Source organism: Pholcus phalangioides, unplaced genomic scaffold (genome assembly GCF_987345545.1).
Source record: "Pholcus phalangioides strain wild (caught in Gottingen) unplaced genomic scaffold, Ppha-v1.0 ptg000001l_1, whole genome shotgun sequence".
In the NCBI taxonomy this organism is placed as follows: domain Eukaryota; kingdom Metazoa; phylum Arthropoda; class Arachnida; order Araneae; family Pholcidae; genus Pholcus; species Pholcus phalangioides.
The window spans coordinates 21,279,160-21,302,534 of NW_028301594.1; the positions used below are offsets into that span (position 1 = coordinate 21,279,160).

The 23,375-nt window shown below is 36.6% G+C and overlaps 1 protein-coding gene and 1 pseudogene across 2 annotated transcripts in view; both read left to right on the forward strand.

Annotated features, from left to right (window-relative positions):
* LOC149090053 (uncharacterized) lies at positions 1-16,103 on the forward strand. The gene is made up of 7 exons (XM_089232032.1): positions 1-438; positions 528-658; positions 780-864; positions 11,046-11,263; positions 11,386-11,503; positions 15,428-15,579; positions 15,995-16,103. The coding sequence occupies exons 1-7, from the start codon at positions 360-362 to the stop codon at positions 16,070-16,072; spliced, it is 861 nt and encodes a 286-aa protein (XP_089088158.1). The 5' UTR covers positions 1-359; the 3' UTR covers positions 16,073-16,103.
* Positions 16,025-23,375, forward strand: part of LOC149090054 (uncharacterized) — a 21,010-nt pseudogene continuing 13,659 nt past the window's right edge. The window contains exons 1-3 of the transcript XR_016193007.1: positions 16,025-16,307; positions 16,480-18,874; positions 18,971-19,298. The product of XR_016193007.1 is annotated as an uncharacterized LOC149090054 (transcript). The remainder of the gene's footprint in view (positions 16,308-16,479; positions 18,875-18,970; positions 19,299-23,375) is intronic.

Consider the following 23,375-nt stretch of genomic DNA (forward strand, 5'->3'; position numbering starts at 1 on the left):
CATTCATGAAATGATTTCGTTTATATATTTACACTTTATTTGCAATGGCTAATATTTACATAATACAAACAGAAATGCTGGTAGAGAAAAATGTGGCCTGTGCACGGCGAGACACAGACATGCGCGTCGGTGAGTAGGACAGCATCAACAACAAACAAGCAGAGTCAGACGCCTTTGACTCACCATTTTCTGTTGCATTGCCACGAGCAGAAAATAGAATAATTATTATACAAGCTGCGAAGATACGCCATCGTGCGGACAGCACCACGTGTGTAAGCCTCTGCTCAGTTTTTTTTATTGATTTGCATTTTTAAAGTAATTTGTATTTTTAGGCAAACGTCATCCCAGTATTCTGCAGTATGCGCGAAAGTATGGCATTAGAGATACAAATGTTTTTGAAGACAGCATATTCACCAAGATCTATCATTTTAATCACAGGTAATTTAGTTGTTAATTGGTTTTTTGTTTGGGAAATTATCCTTTCGTTTTCCTGTCTGGTTAAATTTTTTCCCGTATATTTTGTACAGAGGACTTCACAATAAAAAATTTGTTGAATGGTATGAAAAACTATTGTGAAGCATCCATTTTTGATTCTTCGAACTTCGACCTGAATATCTTGGAGAATAAAGGGATTTCAGACATCAACAAAAGTGATGAGGTAGTTTTGTCAAAATCTTGTGCTTCTATTGCATTTCTTTTGTTCACTTTATCTAGAATGGCTAATCTATTTTTCTAATTATTTATTAAAAATTTTGCTCATTTTATAAATTTTCTTACAGGTTTTACAAAAAGAGGTGGAAAAAAATTCAATCGTCACTCTAAGAGGCTTAAGTTCTCAAATTTTTCACCTAAAAGGATGTATTGGTAATATTTAACTGTTTGATTATTTTTTTTCCTGATGCATTTGTTTTTGCATTTTCCATACTTTTTATGTCTTTATTTCCTATTGCTTTATATTTGATATTCTTTTAAATCCAATATCACTAGCAAAAAACCTGCAAGATATGCAGGAAACTGGTTATTATGCAGAGATGATTATTAGGCCTATTGAAGAAAAATCCATATTTGCCTCCATTTTGACTTGAACCACAGCCCTGTCTGCATAGCAACCAGTTTTCTGAATATCTTGTTTTGAAAAGAAGAGAGGACATCATTCTTTACATAAAAACCTGCATTTCCTGTTTGTTAGACATTTTTTATAGGATATAATATTTTTATTTATATTTTTTTAAAGGATATTGGGGAGGAAGATGCAGTTAATTTTCAACAGACTAAAATTCGTTGTAAAGTATACCCTTGCTTAATTTTTTGCTATTTAATAAATATGATGGTAGAGCAGTCAGCATTTTACTGCAAGTTAATATTTTTATGGCGGGGGGGGGGGGGGTTTAGAACGGAACACCCCAATTTTAAAATATTTTTCTCCAATTCTTATAAACACTTCTCTGTCTTTTATTCACTCTTTTGATCATTCACATGCTTGCACACACTCTAGGTAGGTGCAGATCCAGAGTGATGTGTTAGGTGGGGGCTATTTTTTGGAATAAAGGTGTCAATCAATGAAGCCCAACCAAGTGTCTGCAGACACTAAACGGCGCAGCTTGACCTAGATGGTCCTTGCACCAAAAAAATCAAAATCCAATCCAGAAACTAAACATTCTTAAAATATAAAAATTAATATTAAAAATTTAAATGAATAAAGATGTAAATTCATTAAAATGTAAATCAATTGAAATTTAAATTAATTAAAATTTAATTATAACTTTAATTAAAAATTAAAACCAAATAAAAATTTATATTTATAAAAATTATATTTTTTTCAATAAGTAACATACTGATTTAAAAAAAAAATTAACAGTATCAAGTGCAATTGTAAAAATAAATGAAATCTTAGCAGATGAAAAGCGAGCAGAATATCGAAAGCATATGAAGAATTATTATTTTAAAATGTTCCTAGAATTCTTCTTCCTTATTTGCTTGATGAAATTATGGCTCACAATTAACCGGACAAAAATAAAAATACATACATATATATTTGATATATATTATTTTATTTATTTTTATTTGATATATATTATATTTGATATATATGATTTTTTTTCCCAGGTTTTCATGTCAAAGTAGGTTAATAATGTCCTTATTAATTTAATTTACTACTAAACCACACGTATACCTTGTTCATATTCCCCTGCGGAATTTCTAATGTATTGGTGCATGTTGGGATGTACATGTCTGTGTCATAGCTGCCAAGTCTCCCGAATTTTAGCTTCATCTCTTGACTTCCCAAAAAGTTCTTAACTCTCCCAAATTTTTAGAAAATCCCTAATTGTCCCTAAAAACTCCCTACTTCATTTAAAAAGAATCCCCACTTCTGAAAACAATCCCTAAGGAATTTCTTGTGGGGCAAAAAGTCTTTTGCCCTCTGTTTGACCCCCTTTCAAAATGACGTTGCACGTCGTAAATGGGGGAATAGTGGGGAATTATTTTTTTAAGGAAGTTTTACAAACCCTCTGATGGTAACAAGAAAAGTTTATTTGTCTGGAAATAGCTTAGCAGCCAATAGTCTGGGATAATAGTTGAAGATTATAGTGATGCGCATGTAGTCAAAACTTCCTCTTTTGTTGAAGTTACGTATGTGCGATAACAAAACACGAATACTGATCATCAAAAAAATATTTAATCAATTTTAAAGATACATACTCCAGTGATTTCCCTTTCATCAAACGTTCCAGAAAAAGGCAGACTTTTTCTTTTTGTACAAGTTGTGTTAAGGACAAACATCAGTTGTGGTGGAAAGACTGACATCATCACCCATGTGAAATAAAAAAAACATCAAGCAAGTATCACACAAAGTCAGTGTTCTTCAAAAATTTACGCTTTTTTCCCCTTCATCTTCTGATGATTTTGGGGTCATTCATGCAGAATTTTTGTTCACATCGTTTCTGATTGAACACACATTTTTTTTTCAGATCATTGAAGTTTTGTCCTCCAATTTCACTTGTTTTTTTACATAGGGATTTTATTCCCAAGGGTTTAACTCACATGTGTAAAATCTCTATTTTATTTGACACTAATTTTTGAGTAGGGATTTTATTCCCTATTCTTTAACTTTTATGTGTGGGAAATCCCTATTTTATGTGGAAAAATCCCTTTTGTATTTATTGGGGAATTGTTTTACTTTAAAATACAGGTCCGCACGAAAATCTCCCTAATTTTCATTTTCAAAAGTTGGCAGCTATGCGGTGTTATAAACCTAACGTGAAGCTTGTTTATATGTAATGCTTGTTATAGTGCTGCCATCTACCACATATTTTTTGAACTATGAGTGAAGTGTAATGTTTGAAGATTTTATCGTTGTAGACCTGCTGCTCTCTGTGGCTAGAATTTTTACTCTTCCCACCCCTGCTCTCAGGGAGATAGCGCACTGGAGTAACCCAGAAAATAACAAGTTCTTTTTACAAGTTTCTGATGTGGCTTAAATGCCTAAATCGATTGTTCAGGTACGAGGCATCATCCTTGACATGCATTAGGCATTTGGTGTCATCTGTAGCTATTGTCATAGAACCTCATAGTATATCAATCACAGTAGATAAATGGGTCATCTACCAATCAAATCCTGAAGCCAACAAATCAAGTTCTCAAAGAATTTATGAATATTGGTCAGAAATATTTAGTCATAAAGATGCATTGGGTAATCCCAAGTACAAACATTTGCCAATTTTATTCAAGGCGCTACTAACATTGGCCCATGGTAATGCAGATTGTGAGCAAGGCTTCAGTGTGAATTAAAAACAACTTGTAGTCCAGAAGTAGCCTTAGTACTGCCAGCATTAATGACATTAGGAAAATCAAATCTGTGTGGCTAAGAAGTGTGGAGAAATTTCCTTGAATACAAATCTTATGACTGCTGTAAAAATGTCATGGCAACGCTATAAAGAAAGAACGAAGGTCGAAGAAAACAAAAAGAGATGAGTGGGACTGACCAATGATTGAAAGACTTAAAGAATGAAGAAAAATAATTGAATAGAAGGTAGCAGTCCATAAATTTTGCTAAAAAAAGGGCAGAGCAATCCATAAGTAATAGACTGAAAAAGAACTCTTTTGTGGATGTAGAATGTGGAGAAGTTTTGCTATCAGATTTGAATAAAAAAATTGCTGAAATTATGTCCCGTTTAGAAAAAAAATGAGCAAATGAAAAGTTATGCGAAAAAGCAGGAGGTGAAATAAGGTCAATAAAAGTATTTTGTATCGTTTTTTCCTTTTTCTCAGTATTTCAGATAAATAACTTTCTTTTGGCATATATATATTGAAGGATAATTGTTATACAATGGTTTGCGAAAGATTTCCCAAAACTTAAAACATCTTTAGGCATTTATTTTTATCTTTTACGACATAAATGAAAGTATGGTTGTCAAATTCTTAGCACTCTAACCTTGTTACTGAATATCAATGTATGTAATCTGTAGTCAAAAGTAAAGTGTAGAACTAATAGTTAGTAACAATGATTTTTCATGCTTTGACACGAAACTAAAATTTCCAGGTTTTATGACAGCCACTTTTTCAAACAAGGTGTCAAAAGCCTGAAACATCAAAAACAAAAAACAAGTTGAAAAAAAATATGTTTGATAACAAAAGACAGTGCAGTTGTTTTATTTTGAAAGGGGGGAAGGTAAACGAAAATATTCTTGTAAGTTAATTTTGTTGCTCCAATTTATAAATACGGGGTGATTATAAAAAAACTATCCTGACATATGGGCCCCTAACTATCATACCATTCACAGAAACTGAATGAAATTTTGGCCTAAGGTATTTTGAGGTATGCGCTCAAGAATGATATGGAAAACAAGTGTTCTCTAACAGTTACGGTTACAGTGAGAAAATTTCGAAAATATCAAATGGCAACACCAAATTTTTTGTATTGGAATGCGATCTCCATACTGAAATGCTTTATTTTATGCTGCTTCTCTGTCCTTATTGGTTGTCCTCACTTTTAGCCTATGTACCACCGGTGATTTTCATGCTACAGTTGCCGTTCGAACGCTATTTAGGGTTTTACACAATGGAGATCACATTCCAATGCAAAAAACTTGGTGTTGCCATTTGATATTTTCGAAATTTTCTCACTTTAACCGTAACTGTTAGAGTGACACTGTTGTTTTCCATAACATTCTTGAGCGCATACCTCAAAATACCTTATGCCAAAATTTCATTCAGTTTCTGTGAATGGTATGATAGTTAGGGGCCCATATGTCGGGATAGTTTTTTTATAATCACCCTGTACTTGCTCCAAAATTACTCTGAATTGTATATTTTGCTGCTCTAAAATGAACTTCGTCACTTAATACCCCTGAATTTGTCTTTCTGTGAAAAATTTAAAAATTCAAAGAAAATTTTATGGCACACCTAACTTGTATCCTCTTTTAAAATGAAAAAAGAAACACTGCAGTACAAATATTAAGCATTTACTCATTGATGACAGGTTTGTATTTCCAAAAATAATATCTTTAACTTTCTCATTTACCTGTCCTAATTTTCAAACAAGATAAGGTCTGGAAAATTTATTAAAAAATTCCAGCTTTGTACGTTTTATTTAAGAAAAATTACGAAATTTTTTTCATCGGAAACCCCATATTCTTTGTCTTCAAATAAAGTATGCCATACTCAGCGCCATCTTAATGCATGGGCCCACCCAGACACGGCCGGAGGCCTGAAGTGCAGAGGGGGGCCTCATGAAAATTGATCTGATTCAAATTGTCATGAGTAAGCATGCAAATTGATAGTTGGGCATTTTTAACCAGGTGGAGGACCTCAGAAAAATCATTTTACCCAAGACCCACGATGCTCATATTACTACAGTACTCTCTCAATAATCCAGCTCATCCTATAATCCGGCGTTTTTCAACCAGTTTTCTCAGAGCCCCATAGAAGAGAAAAACGTATCACTGCATGTCTATGCGCAGAAGTTTATATTACAGTATTTAAATGGGTGTAAAGTATAATTACAGTAATCCAACACACCCTGGTCTGCTATGCACCAGATTAACAAGAGTCTGTTGTATACTAGTAATTTATATCTCTATTAGTTCCAGAAATATTGAACTCTGCATTTTTTTTCTTTAATTTTTTTTTTTTTTGCAACACCCAGATTTTAAACCCGCAGACCCTGCCACTGAAAAACATATCAAAATTACCCAAACTTCAAACCTAAATTTCTCGTTTTTAATAAACACTCAAAAACTATTTTAATTTGGAACCACCTCAGCACAAGTTTTGGAATTACTAATCAGTAGAGCCCGGATTATATGCAAATGCATATGTGCATATGCATTTGCATATTTTGGTCTTTTTTAGCATTAATGTATATAAATGCATAAAATCAAAGAATTTTCATAATAAGTGTATATTTTTGAAAGTTTATTTAAGCGTAATCACTTTTTTTATAATCCTTCAAAATAAATATTGCTAATAATACAGTAAAACCTCTTTTACCGGCGGGACAAAACAATTCGTTCGTAAAAGAGGGGTGACCTTTCATCAGGGATTTGAAATGCATATTTCTATTATACAAGGGGAAAATATTATTTGGCCCTTAAAAAAAGGGCGACTGCATCTGAGAGGTGTCCGTTAAAAGGGGGTTTCATTGTATTTTTATAAAAGGGTTTTCTACCGCAGATGGAATTTAGTGAATTAATAGAGATGTTCGTATTTTCCAAATATCAAGTGTTCTATTATTAAGGCTATTTCCAGAGCTATGTCAAAAGCGTTCAATTTTTTTAGAAATGGTGTCGAAATTCTTTTGTTGGTATTTCGTTACTGAGCAACTACAACAAACTGGAAATTAAAAATGCCTAAATAAAAAATGTGTAGAAATATGCAGGGGGTGTATATGCGGGGATATTTTTTTGTAAATGAAACTATGCATTAAAAAATAGAAAATGTTCATTTCAAAAGCATATCTGCTTTTTTTGCACGGTAATTTTTTAAATGCATATTTTCTCATTTTTGATTACATGTAACTTTCATGACTTATTAGTGTATATTTTGGGTTTTAATGCATATTTTGGCATTTTTAAGTGCATATTTTAGCATTTTAAGTGCATATTTTAGCATTTTAAGTGCATATTTCGGCATTTTTTAAGTGCATATTTCGGCATTTTTAAGTGCATATTTGCATATTTTTAGAGCATATTTCGCCACTTTTTTAGTGCATATAATCCGGGCTCTACTAATCAGGAATTACAAAATCTTGGGATACAAATACACCAAATACTGAATAGTAAATCGGGCTTGTATGAGTAGGAAGACAAGACATCATATGAAAATAGAAAATTAACCTAAATGGTTTACTGCATTAACATGAAAAAGTTATCTAAACAAGTACATATATACTATATAAAATAACTATAGAATATTACTATACTGAAATATGCTAGAATACACTATAGAATAGACTATTTTGATAATGAGAAATAATTAGTGCATATTTCAATAAAATATATGGGTTCTAACAAGTGTACATAGGTGGTACATAGGTGTACAAAATTTAAGCATAATGAAATTTTACTTGCATAATTTAAAAGAGTAAATTTCTCTTTCAATTTTGTGTAAACTAGGGTTGCCAAAAACTTATTCAAATGTTTTTCCTGCCAAAGACGTTAAATTTGCAAGAAGTTTACTTTAATGAAAAATGGAATGATTTGGATCTTTAAATATAATTTATTATGAATATCAAGTGCACCATATTAAATTTAAGATTTTTTGTCTGAAAAGATTTTTCTCGCAGTTAAATTTAATTCCCACAGATCATCCGACACGACATTATCAATTTTATATAGCTGATTCCGCGCTTAGAACATTTTTCAGGGTCGAAACTAGAGGAGGCAGGCTAGTCTGACCCTACTCTTAGAACTTTTCTCACTTAATACAATGCATTTTTGTGATTCCATCTTTTACTAATACTCATTGATATTTTCCATTTAAAACATTTTTACCACTTACAATGTTTTTTTAAAAACGTTATAAGCGGGATCCACTGTACTCATTTATTCGTGCCTGAAAGATTTCAAATGATAAGCTTAAAATTATTGGATAGGACCAAAGCCTATATTTTGATAAATATTATAGAGGCTATGTTCAAATGCCCACCTTCTGCAGCAGAGTTCCTCAGCTAATTTTTTTTGTGTGGTCTTTGGTCCGATTTTTCACAGTCCCCACTATAGTGAATTTATAGAATGAAAAAACAAACAATGATAAGATTCATCCTGAGCCCTGTTAGCCTCACCCTGTAGAGGCCATGTCGATGTGTCAATATCAGTGCATCCGCAAGCAAATGCAACTTCATTCTCTGAGATGCAGATGCAAATTGCCCAACGAGGTGGCTGACTTAAGAACATCATGGATCCCAGAGCCATTTTTTGGAGGCCATACCGACTACTGCTATACCACACATGCACACCCCCCCCCCCCCCCGCGGAACCCCAACGAATCAGTACATGCGGGAATGTGGGTGTACGTGTAGTGAAGTTTTTTGTTTCTCTGTAATGCTTGTTATGTGTAGTGCTGCCATCTGCCACCAGTTTTTCTAACTATGAGTGAAGTGTTATGATTGAATGATTTATCGTGTGTATGATATTTCAGTGCTGCCATCTATACTTCAAATTGTGAGTGAAGTGTAATGATTGAATATTTGTAACGTTGTAGGACTGTTGCTCTCTGTGGCGAGACTTTTTAACGGGGAGATCGGCTCGCATTTGCGCCTTGAAGTTGGGAACCACAGAAAACCAACTTCAGCCGACCACCACTGTGGGGTTCGAACCCGGATTCTTCGCATCGCGAGTCCGTCACTATAACCACTCGACCACCACAGCGGCAATGTGCTACTAAATTTGTAAAAATTATTTTCTTCACATCCAGCTATTTTAAAACTTTAAAATTTTCACTTGTCGAAAACAGCTTTTTTTTCTCCCGAAGATGCTGCCTTTTTTTTTTTTTTTTTGGTCTGTTTCAAGCTTGTATGGTTAAGGACTATGAATCCCCCTCCTCCCAAAAAAAATAAGCATGACTAGAAAATTATGATTTATCTTATTAGATGCCTTGTGCTTCATTGTGTTTTACCAAGAAAACTGAAGGGTGTGTATTTGCATCATAGTTGCACCAGAAAGGCAGTACGGCTCTGGAATTTCACGTCATCTCTACAGAAAAATAGGCTATCTTTGGGGAGAATGCAACTGACTTTCTTGGAGCTATGGATTCTTTATTCTTTTATTTTTTTCTACCTTCCACCAGAAGAAAGCTCAAGGTGACACCTCCTGAAGTGCGTAAATTTTAGCAAAAGAAAATTTGAAAAATAATAAAGGAAAAAGTATTAAGTAATCAGAGAATTAATTAAATTAGGAATTATATATATGTTTGCTTGAAGGCTCTTGGGGGGCCAATCACCCCTTACCTAGATCCGCCACTGACTCTAGCTCACATTTTAAGTCATCAACATGCTTGCACATTCTCTGAATCTTTCTTTTGGTCATTCTGCCATTCACATGCTTAAACATGATATAAGTTATGCTTAAATCACGTTTTTGATCACTCACTAACCTGGTCCCTCATTCTCTGGATCACTCTTTTGGTCATTCTGTCATTCACTTGCTTGTACATGATCTAAGTCATGTTATTGACCACTTACTAACTACGTCCCATACTCTCTAGGTCACTCGTTTGGTCTTTCATATGCTTTCATGCTCTCTAGGTCACACTTTTGATCTATCACAGACCTGGTTCTTCCCTTTTTAGGTCACTCTTTTTGCCATCTTCACATGCTTGCACACTTTTATTCACCCACATGCTTGAACACTTTAATTCACTCACATGCTTCCACACTTTTACTCACTCGCATACTTGCAAACTCTCTGGATGACTCACTTGATCTGGTCCCTCTGCCTCTCTATGCAGAGATGGATATATAATTTAGCCACCTCTTTCCCATTTGTTAATTTTCTCAGCCGCTCATTCTTCAAATTTTCCGTCTTGGGCTGTAGCCCACTAAGCCCCATCTAAATACAGTCAAACCTCGTTAGTGCGTCACCTGGTTAACACGTCACTCCGCTTACCAGATCACTTTTTGGAAGTCCCACTTATCCTCATGCAGGAATTGGCATAGCTATGGCTTACTCCGTTTAATGAGTCACTCCGCTTATCAAGTCTTATTTCTGCTCTCCACCACCACTTTATAGAATCATATCATCAGTACACCACTTTATAGAATCATATTTTTCACTATCTACTTTTTGAAAATATTAATGAATTTTTCATGGAAACTTCATCAACATTTGCCACTTTTTGTGTAGTGTGATAAAATTACTTTAATTGATGAAACAACTGAATTTTATTCATCAACTAATCCATTTGTAATTTTTTGCTGCAAACAAACACTCATAATTGTATTTTATGATGGGGTACTAACAATGCGAATTCCGAAGAGATACTGACAACAACATACATTTAGCTGCACCTGATGATAATGCTAACTATCAATATAATGATAACCTCTCTACAATATATTTTTTCTTGGTCAGCAGAGCATCGTTATATCAGGGCTAATGACACATTAACAACTAAGAAAGGATGGACTCGTTTCTAAAGTATCAATACTAGGCCAATTTGCACTCTCAGGAATAGTTGAAATGGAAAGAGCAGAACTGGTGACCACAAACCTTACCTATGCAAATGAGATCTTCCTATAAACCAGTTTGCAGTTGGTTCACCAAACACTTTTTTTTACTGAAATGTAGAATAAGTATGAAAATAACCCATAATAAGGATTGTTCCATGATGCTAACTGAATGCTAATATCATATTGGGTTGCACACACTTATGTGTACCTTGTACAAAAAGTTAACTTGTTTATGTAAAAAGTGTCATAATATGAACATTTACTTCATTTAAAATATTTTTGATAACTGGAATTGTTTGCACATGACCAGCAATTGAGGGAATGACTAAAGACTTTCTGGTAATCTTATATAAGTTTTGATTTTTTACTTGAAATTTAGAAAGCGAAGCAAGCTCATGCACTAGGAAGGGGAAACGATTACTGGTGTGGGATTTCGAAAATCAAGGCATCTCCGCAGACAATATTTCACCATTTGATTTTATTGTGTTTTTGAAGTCGTCATTTTCAACCAAATTATTTGAAGTCACAAAAGTTGTGGTTGCCTATGATATTAGCAGAGGAACTCAACTTTCAACAACAAAAGAAATAGCGTTGTCGGTAAATAAATTAGAAATTCATATTTCATTAAGTGTTTAGTTTTCAAATGAACCATTTAAAATAAAATACAATCATTCATCTTGTTTCATTGATTTAAATTTGATGCAACAATTTTTTTTTAGGCATCTGTTATAGCCACTAGTGGGGCTCCTGAATCAGCAGACGTTAAAATAATTTCATCCATGAAGGAGTTCACCAAAAATGTGGGAGACACATCATGCTCCATCGTCATGATAACTGGTAATTTTGATTTTCTTTTATGAAAAGTTTTTTATTGTTTTGTTCCATGATTTGCATCTGCGTTGTATTTTATTTTCTTCGTAAATAATTTTTTTTCGGTAGAAGGTAAGTTTTCATGGCCAAAGTTTGCAGAGTTGTTGAAACTTTCCAGGATGTATGCAATGTGCTCAAATCGTTTTCAAGCAAACTTTTCATCCACTACTATGGCCAACATCGGCATAGCATGGGAACAATATGTTCCTCCTTTCAGTGATTCTTCTGGAAATGCAGTGAAATGTATATAGTTTTCATTGACGTGCCACATTGATGTTAGTATGGCGTTGTGTCTCTTGTTTGGAGACTTGTTCAGAATTTTTGAATCAAGAACAGGGTTCGCACATCCTTACAAACTCCTTAAAAACTCCTAACTTTTCATTTCCCTCTGGAAGGGCCCTTATAACTCCTTACTTTTTGCAGCCAAGCCTGAAAAAGTCCTTTTTTTTTCTCTGAAGGGATGATCTTTCTTAGAATAGGCATTCCCCATGGTGATGAATAGCATTGCCTAGAAAAATAAGAGGAAGCTTCCCCCGAATATAAAGAGGAAGAAAAGAGAAAAAAAAACCGCTCTCCCCCTTTGTAATAGGAAATGTGAAAGCAGGGGATGGGATTGGAACAAAGGTTTCTAGAATATTGGATTGGAATTAAGGATTGGAACATCCAATGGTTGTGCATACCTGCCAACCGTTACAATTTTGTCGTATTTAGTAAATTAATACGATTATACACTTTTGCTTCTAAAAATACGATTTTTTACCGAATCGCTAGTTTTGACGTGTTCTCCTGCCTATGTCGCAAACTGGTCAGCGTTGGAAATCGATGGTCCGTAGAACGACATCACTCCGCTGAACCAGTAGCCGAAGATTTCCCCATGCCCAGTGGTGAGAAAGTTTTTACTTATGCGGCGAAACGATGTCTCGAACCTCCTATATTACGCAGTATACTGAGTGCAGACCTCGCAGCTTTCCTGTTTTTCCTACTTTCGCCGCAATCATCTTTTTTTTTACTGCAATTCTCTCCTACTATTCCTATTTTATCCCTCCTTCCCATTTGCTTACAGCCAATATCTCACTACGAAAATTCCGAGAAACCGCCAAATGTCACTGCTTTCCGCAGTTTTTTTGACGTGTTTTATTCACATTACAACTCGCTACTGAAAAAGAAAAAAGGGAAAAAAAATTCAGTTCCACTGGAGTAAGGGACGACGACAAGCGTATTTTTTCGCCGCCGCGCCTTAAAGTGCTAAAAACTGAAGTCCAGTGGGGAAAGCGAATCTGTTTCGCAGATTGGTTTCCGTAAATAAAAAGGCAAAAAAAAAAGAGGAACAGGCTCTATCCACACACAAGAGATTCTATGAGAGACAATGGGTTTATCTCTCCTGGGATCCCGTAACGAGCGTTCATCCCTGAAGCCAGGTTTTCCTAGGAGTAGGCTTTTTGCGCCGCGTGAACCTAACTGGATCATTTCGTGTCGGCAGAAATGAGTTACATAATGACGTTACGCATTTGCGTTTTCCAAGCGTGGTGCATCGGCTCAGTACGGTTATATAGTATATGACCCTGGCGTCATATCCTCTATCGGCTGCATGTTCCGGTTTAAAGGGAAGATCGCTGAAACGCACGGCACACGACGCCCAACTCCTCCAGAAGCAGTCTGCCAATCACGCCCGACGTAAAGCGCTGTCGTGAGCCGTATTGCGCTCTGTAGGAAAACAGTCGTACTGCTTTTCATATTGATGAATAGACGGTGTGTCGCGCTGGATGACTCACGTTGCGCACGGCATAGAAAACCTGCTAGTAAAACCCGGCTTTTAAAAGTGACAGCCCGAGCCACGTCTGGTTTTATAGGAGGGGGGGGGGACGAGCCGATCAGCCGCTATAGCTGAACCCACTTTTTTTAACCTTCAGAAAATAACTTTCGGGTATCTTTATGTTAGGGGTCATTCAAGTATTACGTCAGCATGGATGGGGGATTTTCGATTTGCTGACTTGATGACGTGGAGGGGGGGGGGTGTGGATGATTCTTACGTCATCAACCACCCTTTATAAAAAATATGAAATATTCTTAATGGCGTCTTACTCGGTGCGAGTAAAACTTTTACGAGTAAACGAGTAAAACTTTTCACTAGTTTGTGGGCACCTGAACTAACATTCTTCCTATTGAGTCCCCTACAGAGCCACTCTAGTGATCTTCGAATACTGAGCGGATCCAAATGCTCTGGAGCTGTGCCGCGCGTCATATAAGTGATCCGTGACTATGCCGCAGATCACTTAAGTAATCTGGGAATGTGGCGCGGAATAACTTGAGTGATGTAGAACCGCACTGGTGGCAGGACCAATGCTCTAAAACTTTGTCACATGTCACTCAAGGGATCGCTTAAATGGTCTGGAATTGTGCCACGAGTCACTTAAGCGATCTGTAAACGTGTCACTTGGTTCATTGTTACAAAAATAGATTTAGGGACAGGCCACATCATAACGCCAGGGCCACATTTGGTCCGCACAGGCCGAATGTTTACCGCGGGTCAAGGGTTACCAAGGGCTTAGAGAGGTAGGGTCACAATGAATTTCTTGAGCAATTTTGGGTTCTTGGCCTTCAAATAGTATTGAAATTAACAAAAATTGATTATAATAACATATAAAGATATTTTGTTTCTATATTGTAAAAAATATTTTTACAATTCTTTTAAAAAATATTTTGGTAGATTAAAAAAATAGAGTTGCTGCAAATACAAGGGCGTAGCGAGGGGGGGGACTTGGGGGTCTGGTTCTCCCCCCCCCCCCCCGAAATGTGAGAAAATTACCTAAAAAAGGAAAAAAGATGGCCAAATCCATTGTTCTGTCACTTTGGTCCCCCCCCCGAACAAAATTTCTGGCTACGCCCCTGTGCAAATATAAATAAGTTTGTAAGAAAAATCTTTGTCGTCTGGTTTTTATTTTGAATAATTGGAGGAGGAATGAATATCACTTTTAGAATTTTTATAATTTATGTGATGCTGTTATGAGTTATATTTTTGACTAATACTTGAAGGTTTTAGAACACTTTGGTGACGACAGAAAGCATGTATGTGGATTGATTATTTTATGAATTCTTATGATGCTGGGTAACAAATCAAAACATGTAATTTTTGAACCACTTCTACGTCTATATTTTTGAGAAGAGGGAAAGTTTGTTTGCAAATTAAAAATAAATTTGCATATGTGCCCGCCCCTTTTTTTGCTGTAAAACTTGTAAATTATGAAGTTTGCCATGACTCCTTAAAAACTGCTTGAAACTCCTTAAAAAGTCCTTAAAAACGCCTTACTTTTCATTTTGAAAATTTTGTATGAACCCTGAAGAAGGAAGATCAAGACAGTAGCAAATACAACACCTTTTTAATATTCAGCTCTCTAATTTAAATTTTAATTCTTCGAATCCCACCCGACCAATCAAGAGCCACCACGTCATACAAACATTGATGCATCACTTGTGCCATGTCTCCAGCTGAACCTTCTAAGTCATTTTGCAGTTCTATGACTCGACATAGGTCAGTATCAGGAAACAACAATATCTCATTGTTAGAACAGCCCTGTGAATTCTGCTTTTTAAATGGACTTTGAAACTATACAAAAACTGCATTGGGGTGGGGGGGGGGGGGAGATGCTATAATGTACAAACTGTACCAACAAAGCACGGAAACCCTCTGAGCCACAAATGGTTTTAGTTCTTTTGAGGAGGTCATATCATCACCTTCCTCGTCATTCACCTGCACCAATGATTTCTGAAGGTTTTATCTTCGAATATTTTCTAAGGTTTTTTCTGAACTTATAAATGGCTCAAACACAATTCAGAAAATTTCAATAATTTTTTTTCACTCATTCATTTTTCTCCATATTTATATTCATATAGGCGATGGAGATTATAAAATGGAAATTGAGGCATATCAACGTCACGGCATCAAGTGCATCCTGATATATCCATTCTCGCATAAAGTGGGACTCCCCGAGGTCTTCAATCATTCACTCACCTGGAAAACTGTTGTTGAAAAATTTTTTGTCAATGTAAGTCTTAGTTCATAGTAAAATTGTTTTGTACAAGAGATAGTTCTGTATTTCTGTCTAATGCCAATAAATTTAGCCCTTAAAGTGGCACGGCAGAAATCACTAACCCTCATCAAAATTCCATACTTTTTTGAAGTAGGTTTTCTTTGGATTTTTAGCAGGTGTATAGGGAAAAGTGTTTCATTGAAAAATTAACTTTACAAAATATCTGGACTTGTCAATACCAAAAAAAAAAGAGGCATTTTAGGAGTCTAAGTATCTTTCCAATGCTGCTTAAAGAGTTAAATTTCAGTTTGTTTCAAATCTATTTTATACTTTTATTTTTATTATCTGTTTCATTACTTTTCTTATTGAACAATCTGGCTGAATAACAATGATTAATCTATAAATCTCTCGTATACTTTTCTTATTGTAGCAATATGTGGAACTTGATGAGGAACGGGATGAAGATCTTGCGTATGAACCACAGGAGAAACGCCAGAGAATGGAGTGAAGTTGTCAAGGCAACACTGGCACAAGAAATCAACAAACATGAAAGTCTATGCGGAGGAAGATAATACGAATGCAACTCCAGGCAAGCCATGTATAGATTTCGAACCAGGGGATAGGTGGCGCATCAAAGAGGAGGATAATAATGGAAATGTAAGTCCTCCGAATAAAAACTCTAAAAAACGGAAATCTCGCAGTAGGAGACGGAACAACTCTGCGCGTCCTGCAAAAGGGACAAGGTAAGCACAGAAGTGAAGTGTGATGTTGCTGAAGATGCTTCTGATGGAGAAGAGAAACTGACTACTGAACAAAGTCTCAAAAACTCAAGAGCAATGATGAACAAGGAAACAATGAACCAGGATGCACCAACTGGGAAGATCATGCACCAAATCGGAAGCGTAGGCATTAACCTTTGAATGATAGTTCCGAAAACAAGAAAAACGAGTGTGATTCCGTTTCAAAAAAAGATCTTGTTGAAAATAATGCTGATCAACATTCTGCTGACGCAAGTGGGAAAAGCGATGAAGAACTCGTGGTGGCGAAGAAAGAACCAGCTGGGGAGAAGGGTGAAGAAAACAAGGTGGAATCTAGTTCAGATAAGTGTGCATCGACTTCACCCAGTGTTAAAAATGAATCATGTGATGTAACTAGCAGCAAGAAGATTGAATTGGTGCAGAAAGAAAAAGATCCAGAGAACCTCATCGTTGTTTCAGATGGGGAATCGGACAATGAAATTCAAGTCATCAGCAGCTCCGCTGATGCAAAGGAGGGTGCGAATGACAGCGTTGAATGTAAGCCCATTAAATCTGTCGCAGATTTTAGTGTGTCACATGACGAAGAAACTCTCATGTCCGCAGGATTCCCATATCTTATCTCCTTGCAAGAGAAAATCAAAGATCTGCAACATGGAAAATACAATCCCCGTGAAGTTTCCGCACATGGGCACTTTGATGCTGGAGGAAAATGAGGTCATCATCGAAAGTCCATTTTTGCTCGTTCCTCCTCTTCTTATCAAGAATAAAGATAAATTTCCATCCTCAAAAGATAAACCAGAAAACAGAAAAAACGGCCAGTAAGAAACCTGAAGAAAAGTCCAAAGCTGTGCCTGGTGCCCGGAAAAACTTCTTTCAGAGCTCTGTAGGTCAGTTTCTGATAAACCTTGGAGCGAGTCGAGTTCTGGAATGGCATCACAGAGACATGAGGAGGTCTAAGATGAAACAAACAAGAAAGCTTGGCGGCAGCAACAAAGAGCTTGAAGAGGAAATTATCCTACTTGGACAGGAGCATTAATCTCTCAAGGAGACTTAACGCTCCATTCCAGTTCCGCATGAAGCGGTGTGAATTGTGTAAATTCAAAACTGAATCTGCTATGGTCATGGAGGGCCATTATATGGTCCCACATATGATCCCTAGAAGGGAATTCAAGTGCAATTTCTGCTGGTTTGTGACTCGAGATTAAAGAGAAACCATTGTTCACTTCAAAGAACTTCACGACAGGAGAGCATTCCTCAAAGACTATATGTCCTTGCACGAATGTTTATTTTGTTCATTTCAGAGCCACCTGAAGGCCAAAGTTAGCGTGTACATGAATCGTTGCAAGAGGAATTTTGTTGCTGCCCTGAATCTCTGTCCTCCGTTCGACTTTGAGTTCTTGCAAGTGACGACCAAACCAGTCACTATATAAGATGTCATTGCCCATCGTAACATGCTAATGGGCACCAGCAAGGCTGGCTCCTTCTCGAATGTAAGCCAGTCCGTTCCAATGGAAAGTTTGGCTAGTGCCTTTGCACGGGAAAAACTGGCTTCAGTTCTCAACATGACCGGTGCCGAAGGGTATGCAGACAGTCCTACCTTAGTAAAACACCTTATGGGCCAGCAAATTAAACAGGGTGGGGCTGCATTACAGCTACCAGCAGGATTGATGCTGACGAGGCCAAAATCCAGATCGCCTCAACTCAGACCAGTTGCTCCAAATTTACAGCCTCGCTTAGCAGGCATGAATCAGTCTGCTTATGTTCAAAGCATTGGTTCCACAGCTTCATAGTTATAACACCTGTGGGCAAGCAAGGTGCTTCAAGAATCGCTTCTGCGGCCAACCTGAAGAATATCACGCTGACGCCAATCAGCTCTGCTGGTAACCATATCGTTTCTCAGAAACCTGGACTACCTCAGCCAGTGGCTTTGTTCACGAACGTAGCTGGCAACGACCCTTCACGAAAGGGAGGACTTGCCCAGGCTGGCAGAGTTCAAGCGGATCATGCCTCCTTATCAGCGGCTGAACATACCTCCATCGCAAGTTGTTAAAAGCAGTTCGGGTAGTTCGTTCGTGATGTGTGAAATCTGTGACTCGTACATAAAAGATTTGGATGAACTTAGATCTCACATGAACTGGGTTCATAAGGTGAAAATTCACCCGAAGATGCTGGTTAGTCGCCCTCCTCTAAACTGTCAAAAGGGCCAGTGGCGGTTTTTCACTGACCAGGGTCTTGAGCACCATCTTCTTGGTGCACACTGCCTCGTCACCACTAACATGCAAGAGATGGCAAACAAAAACCAAGACGGTGGACGTTGCATTATTTGCGGTGTCGTCTTTATTTACAAGCTAGTTTCTCACATGACTCAGGTACACAAAGTTACGTTGGTACCAGCTGATCTGTCCTATAAATGTACTGTTTGTACGGCCACTTTCACGCTGTACAGGTTGTTCGAGAGCCACGTCTACAATGTACACAGTTCGTCATCTAAACGTTCTACAGAAGAATCTACCGATAAGAAAGCTACTCCCAAAGAAAAGGTTTCTGCTCCTGCCCCTGTCACAGCAACAGCAGCATCCCCCTAGGATGCCAAGAAAGACTTGCCGAAGAAAGATCAAAAGGAAGTGAAGAAACCGGATTCCTTCGAGCACATCGTTAAGAGGTGTAAGGACTGCAACGTAGTCACAGAAGATTTGATGTCGCACATCAAGGAAAAACACATGAAGGAACTACGGGTGAAGCTGTGCAGAATCGAGAAGTGTCAGAAATGTTTGTACTCCATGGATGAGATGCTTGTCATTAGATTACATCAATTAGGCTTAGATGAGGACTCATCCGATGGAAGCAGTGGAGACAGTTCCAGTGATGAAGAAGAAACACATAAAATAAAGAAGGAGGAGGAGATAAAAACTGAAGCTAAAGATGGTCAAGTCTATGGCTCTGTGGATACTCCCACCCTAATAAGATGAATGACTGGTGAGTATTGTGTTTCTCTCTCTCTCCATTGATCTTTTTTTTTCTCTCTCTTTTTTTTGTGGATGGGCTCAGTCATGTGAGAAACACTATTTGGATGTCTTAACACTAGAATGATAGAAAGTGTCATTTTGATCGCAAAGGGAAAAAAATTAACAAATTATTTTTCTTTACCCAAACTTCTTAAAACTCTATCTATTCCATCTCTTTGACTTATTTTTTCAGACCTGCCAACTCTCCCGATTTAGGCGGGAGACTCCGGATTTTTCATCCTTCCTCCCGCTCTCCGGATTTGTTAAAATTTCTCCAGATTTTGGCAGAAAATTAGATTTTACGCAAGCTTTCACGTTGTCGTGGAGTCAATAATTACCGTCGTCGTTAAGGAAAACACCCATAGATGACAGTCGTAGTCATTTCCATCGAGCAGCCGTAAAAAAGTCTCTGTGACCGCATTTAAGCAACTGGCAAAGACGCGACTTTGTTTTCCTAGCATTTATCGGCAATCATTAATCAGGGGCATGACCTTGGTTGCCAAAATTCCTGTATAAAACAACTTTTATTCTTCAGTAAAATTCAACTCCTTACGCATATTATTTCCATTAGAACTCCGACACAATAACACGGTAATCACATTCCTTACTGAATTTATTGCTTTCATTCGTTACTATTCCAAATTCATACAATCTATAAAAAAAAATCCATGAAGTTAATTCGCGTTAAACTTTTCATGTTACATAAACACAAATTTTTTCGTGTTTGTAGTTTTTGCTTGTAGTTCGTTTGTAGTTCAATTCATTAATGCTGAATTAAATTTGAGCGATTAGATGAAAAAGCAGTCAAGGCCATACATACAGAGCAGGCCATACATAGCCTTGCTACTCCCCTGCCTCCATTAATGTATATATGCGCAGAAAACAAACTTTTGTGTTTTGAACAAGTTGAGTCATAAAAATGAATTCATTTAATTAAGTATGTGTGTACCTAACAGTCTGAGTGCGTATGTAGTGTTGTGTTTTATTTTGCAGTGCTGCCATCTGTATTTCAGAAGCGAAGTGAGTGATGTGTTATGATTGAATTAGATTTGTACTGTTTATAGGTCTGTTGCTCTCTGTGGCGAGACTTTTTAAAGGGGAGATCGGCTCGCATTCGCAATCGTTATTGTATTCCATTAACAGCCGCGTGGTAAAACAAATTTTTTCGTCCGCAGCTTTGTAATTTGAATTTTTTTTTTTTAATTGTTTCTTCCGATTAAACATCTTCAGAAAGCAAATATTAAGCTATATACAGCCAAATATAAAGCTTTTAAGAATTCATATACCCAAGATTATCAATCACTGATAGCATCCACAAAAGGAAACACATACTTTATGAACAGTATGTAGATGTGATTTCTCTATTCTGCATGGAATTATATTCTTCTCAGGGGCAATGCGAACCTGCTTGGGGGAGAGGGGGGGGGGAATGTAACTTTTTCTTAATTTATTTTTTAAAAAAAAAATTTGAAAATTTCTTAATTAACTTTTTTGTTTATGGGGGGGGGGGTGCCCCCCCTCGTGAGAGCCTCCGGATTTCTGGATTTCAAAAGTTGGCACGTCTGTTTTTGCTATAAATCCCTTGTTCATGTGGCAATTTTTTTTTTTTTTTTTTTTTTTTTGGAATTCAGGCAAAACGGTGGTTATGACAAAGACTAATACTGTGTTTTGTTTCTTTAAAAAGAGGTTTGACCACAATATTTTGAGCTCTTGTAATTCGTGACTTCATTGTCACTTGGCAGTCCCAGATCTCCCAACTTTTTGGATTTAGCCTGGCAATGCCAGATTTCGCAACATGGCTTCCGGATTATGAATTGATATTGCCCGATTTCAATTATTGTTGACAACATGGAAAAAAAAGAAAAGCTTGAAAATGAAGAAAGAAACATTGAGTTTGCTGTTTCCCAACTGCCATTGTGTTTTCCTTTAGGAAGTGATCCCCATTAATGTGAAAAGCTCTGACACCACCTGAACGGTACCCTATATGAATGGTGGTAAAGGTCATCAAAATCTATGAATGTTAATTCAATAGGTATTACTATGCCGGCCATAGTTCATGACAAAAATTATGGGAAATTAGAATTCGTATACCAGAAAATATGGGACATTGTAAGTGAAATTTATTATTGCAGATGGGAGAGAAATTGAGGGTTTCTATAAATTTGTAAATTACAATGATTTCACACGAAAGATGTTTAGCATAACAAAAATGTCCAGTATCATTTTTTCGTGGTTACCAACTTCAAGGCACAAATGTGAGGCAATCTCCCCCATTACAAAGTCTCGCCGAGGAGAGCAACAGTCCTACAAATTACAATTATTTAATCATTGCACTTCACTCACAGTTAGAGAAATTGATGGTAATATATTACATAACAAGCATAACAAGCATTACACAGAAACAAAAGTCACGATTAGGTTCACAACACATACGCACACATTCCAGCATGTACCGATTAGTTATAAATTCCGTAGAGGAATGCGTACAAGGTGCATAATTGGTATCAGTAGTAAGTATCATTCAAGGAAATATCATGGGGAAAAAAAAGGCCATTCCTTTAGATATGGTGGTTATTCCTTATATATCGGACAGCAAATGATGACTAAGAATACAGGAATGTCCTGTAAAATATGGTCAATTGATGTAATACTTATTATGGCAAAAAAATAGAAGACTCGGCATGCAAAAGTATGTTTGCTGGATTTTAAAGTAAATTGCAGGATTTTCATAAGAAAGTTACAGGGTTTTCACTTTCTGAAGGTTGGTAGGTCTGCAGTCTACTGACAAAGTGCATAGTGAGCTTGAGAAATTTGTGATGAGATTGCATGAACGGAATAAGGGAAAACTGTAAATAGCCATCAAATCTATCTTGGGAAATGTAAAATACATCCATACAACAGCTTTTCAATGATGATCACATTGCATGTTGAATTAATTCATTTTGTTGAAGCCATCAATGACACTTGTTAGTAAAGTGATAAAATTTCATAATTTATTTCAGAAATTTTGCGATTTCAATTTTGGGTGTGCATGGTACGCAATGTCTAGATTTTCACTGCTTAACAACTGTAGAAGTATTTTTTTTGCCCTGTCGAAAGTATGACATGTGGTAAAATTGTATCATCCCGCAGAATCCAGCAGGCTGGGATCTTTGATCCCCCCAAGAGCTCTTCTATAGTAAATTTATAGTTTGAAGAAACACACAATAAGAGTCGTCTTGGCCCTCTGACTGGAGTCCTGTAAAAATTGTGAAAACTTAAGATTTTCATTGTGTGACATTGCTTTTATTGATTGAATTTGCTGGTACACAAAAATCCATAGAAACGCTAAATGAATTGAATAACATACGACGACAAGCTTTTTCAAAAGTGTATCTTTGAATCGTACAAAATAGGTACTGGGGAAACCTAACACCATGTGAGAACATCTCTGTTCCCTTAATATTAATGTTCACATAAGAAGACTGTCCCATTTCAGCAGATGGTTTCGCAATCACATTAGTGAAATATCTCTATAGCAGTCAAAATGAACCTCTTCCATTGTTCTAGGGTTAAGTTTCCTAATAAAAACACTGTCTTCTCTGCAGATTTCTTTTTTATTCTCAATTATGCAAATCTTATATATGCGATCAGGGTTTGAAAAATAAAAATTTGGCCCCAGCAAAATTTCACAAGTTTCAATTATTATTTTGTGAGCAACAAATTTATGCAAAATAGTGTATTCTTTGACTTATTCGGAGACTTGGACTGGACACCCCCCCCCCCCCTTCCCCCAGTGCTAGCAGACACAATTGACATGATTTTTGATAATTTTGTGCTGTCCTCAGACTTCAATTCAGTTACCATACATAAAAGAAGTGTCACCAATGTCAATTTTTTAGTTGTCACAGCGACCTGCAGCCTGGGATTCACCAAGCCTGGGTGTGATCAAATAAAAAGGTGAGGAATTTTAGGAAAGCATGTCACTCTTTGGAAAATGGGACTGTAATATCAGTAATGTTGAATGAACGTTACCGTAATTCCTTAAGTTTATTCTACGGTTGTTCAA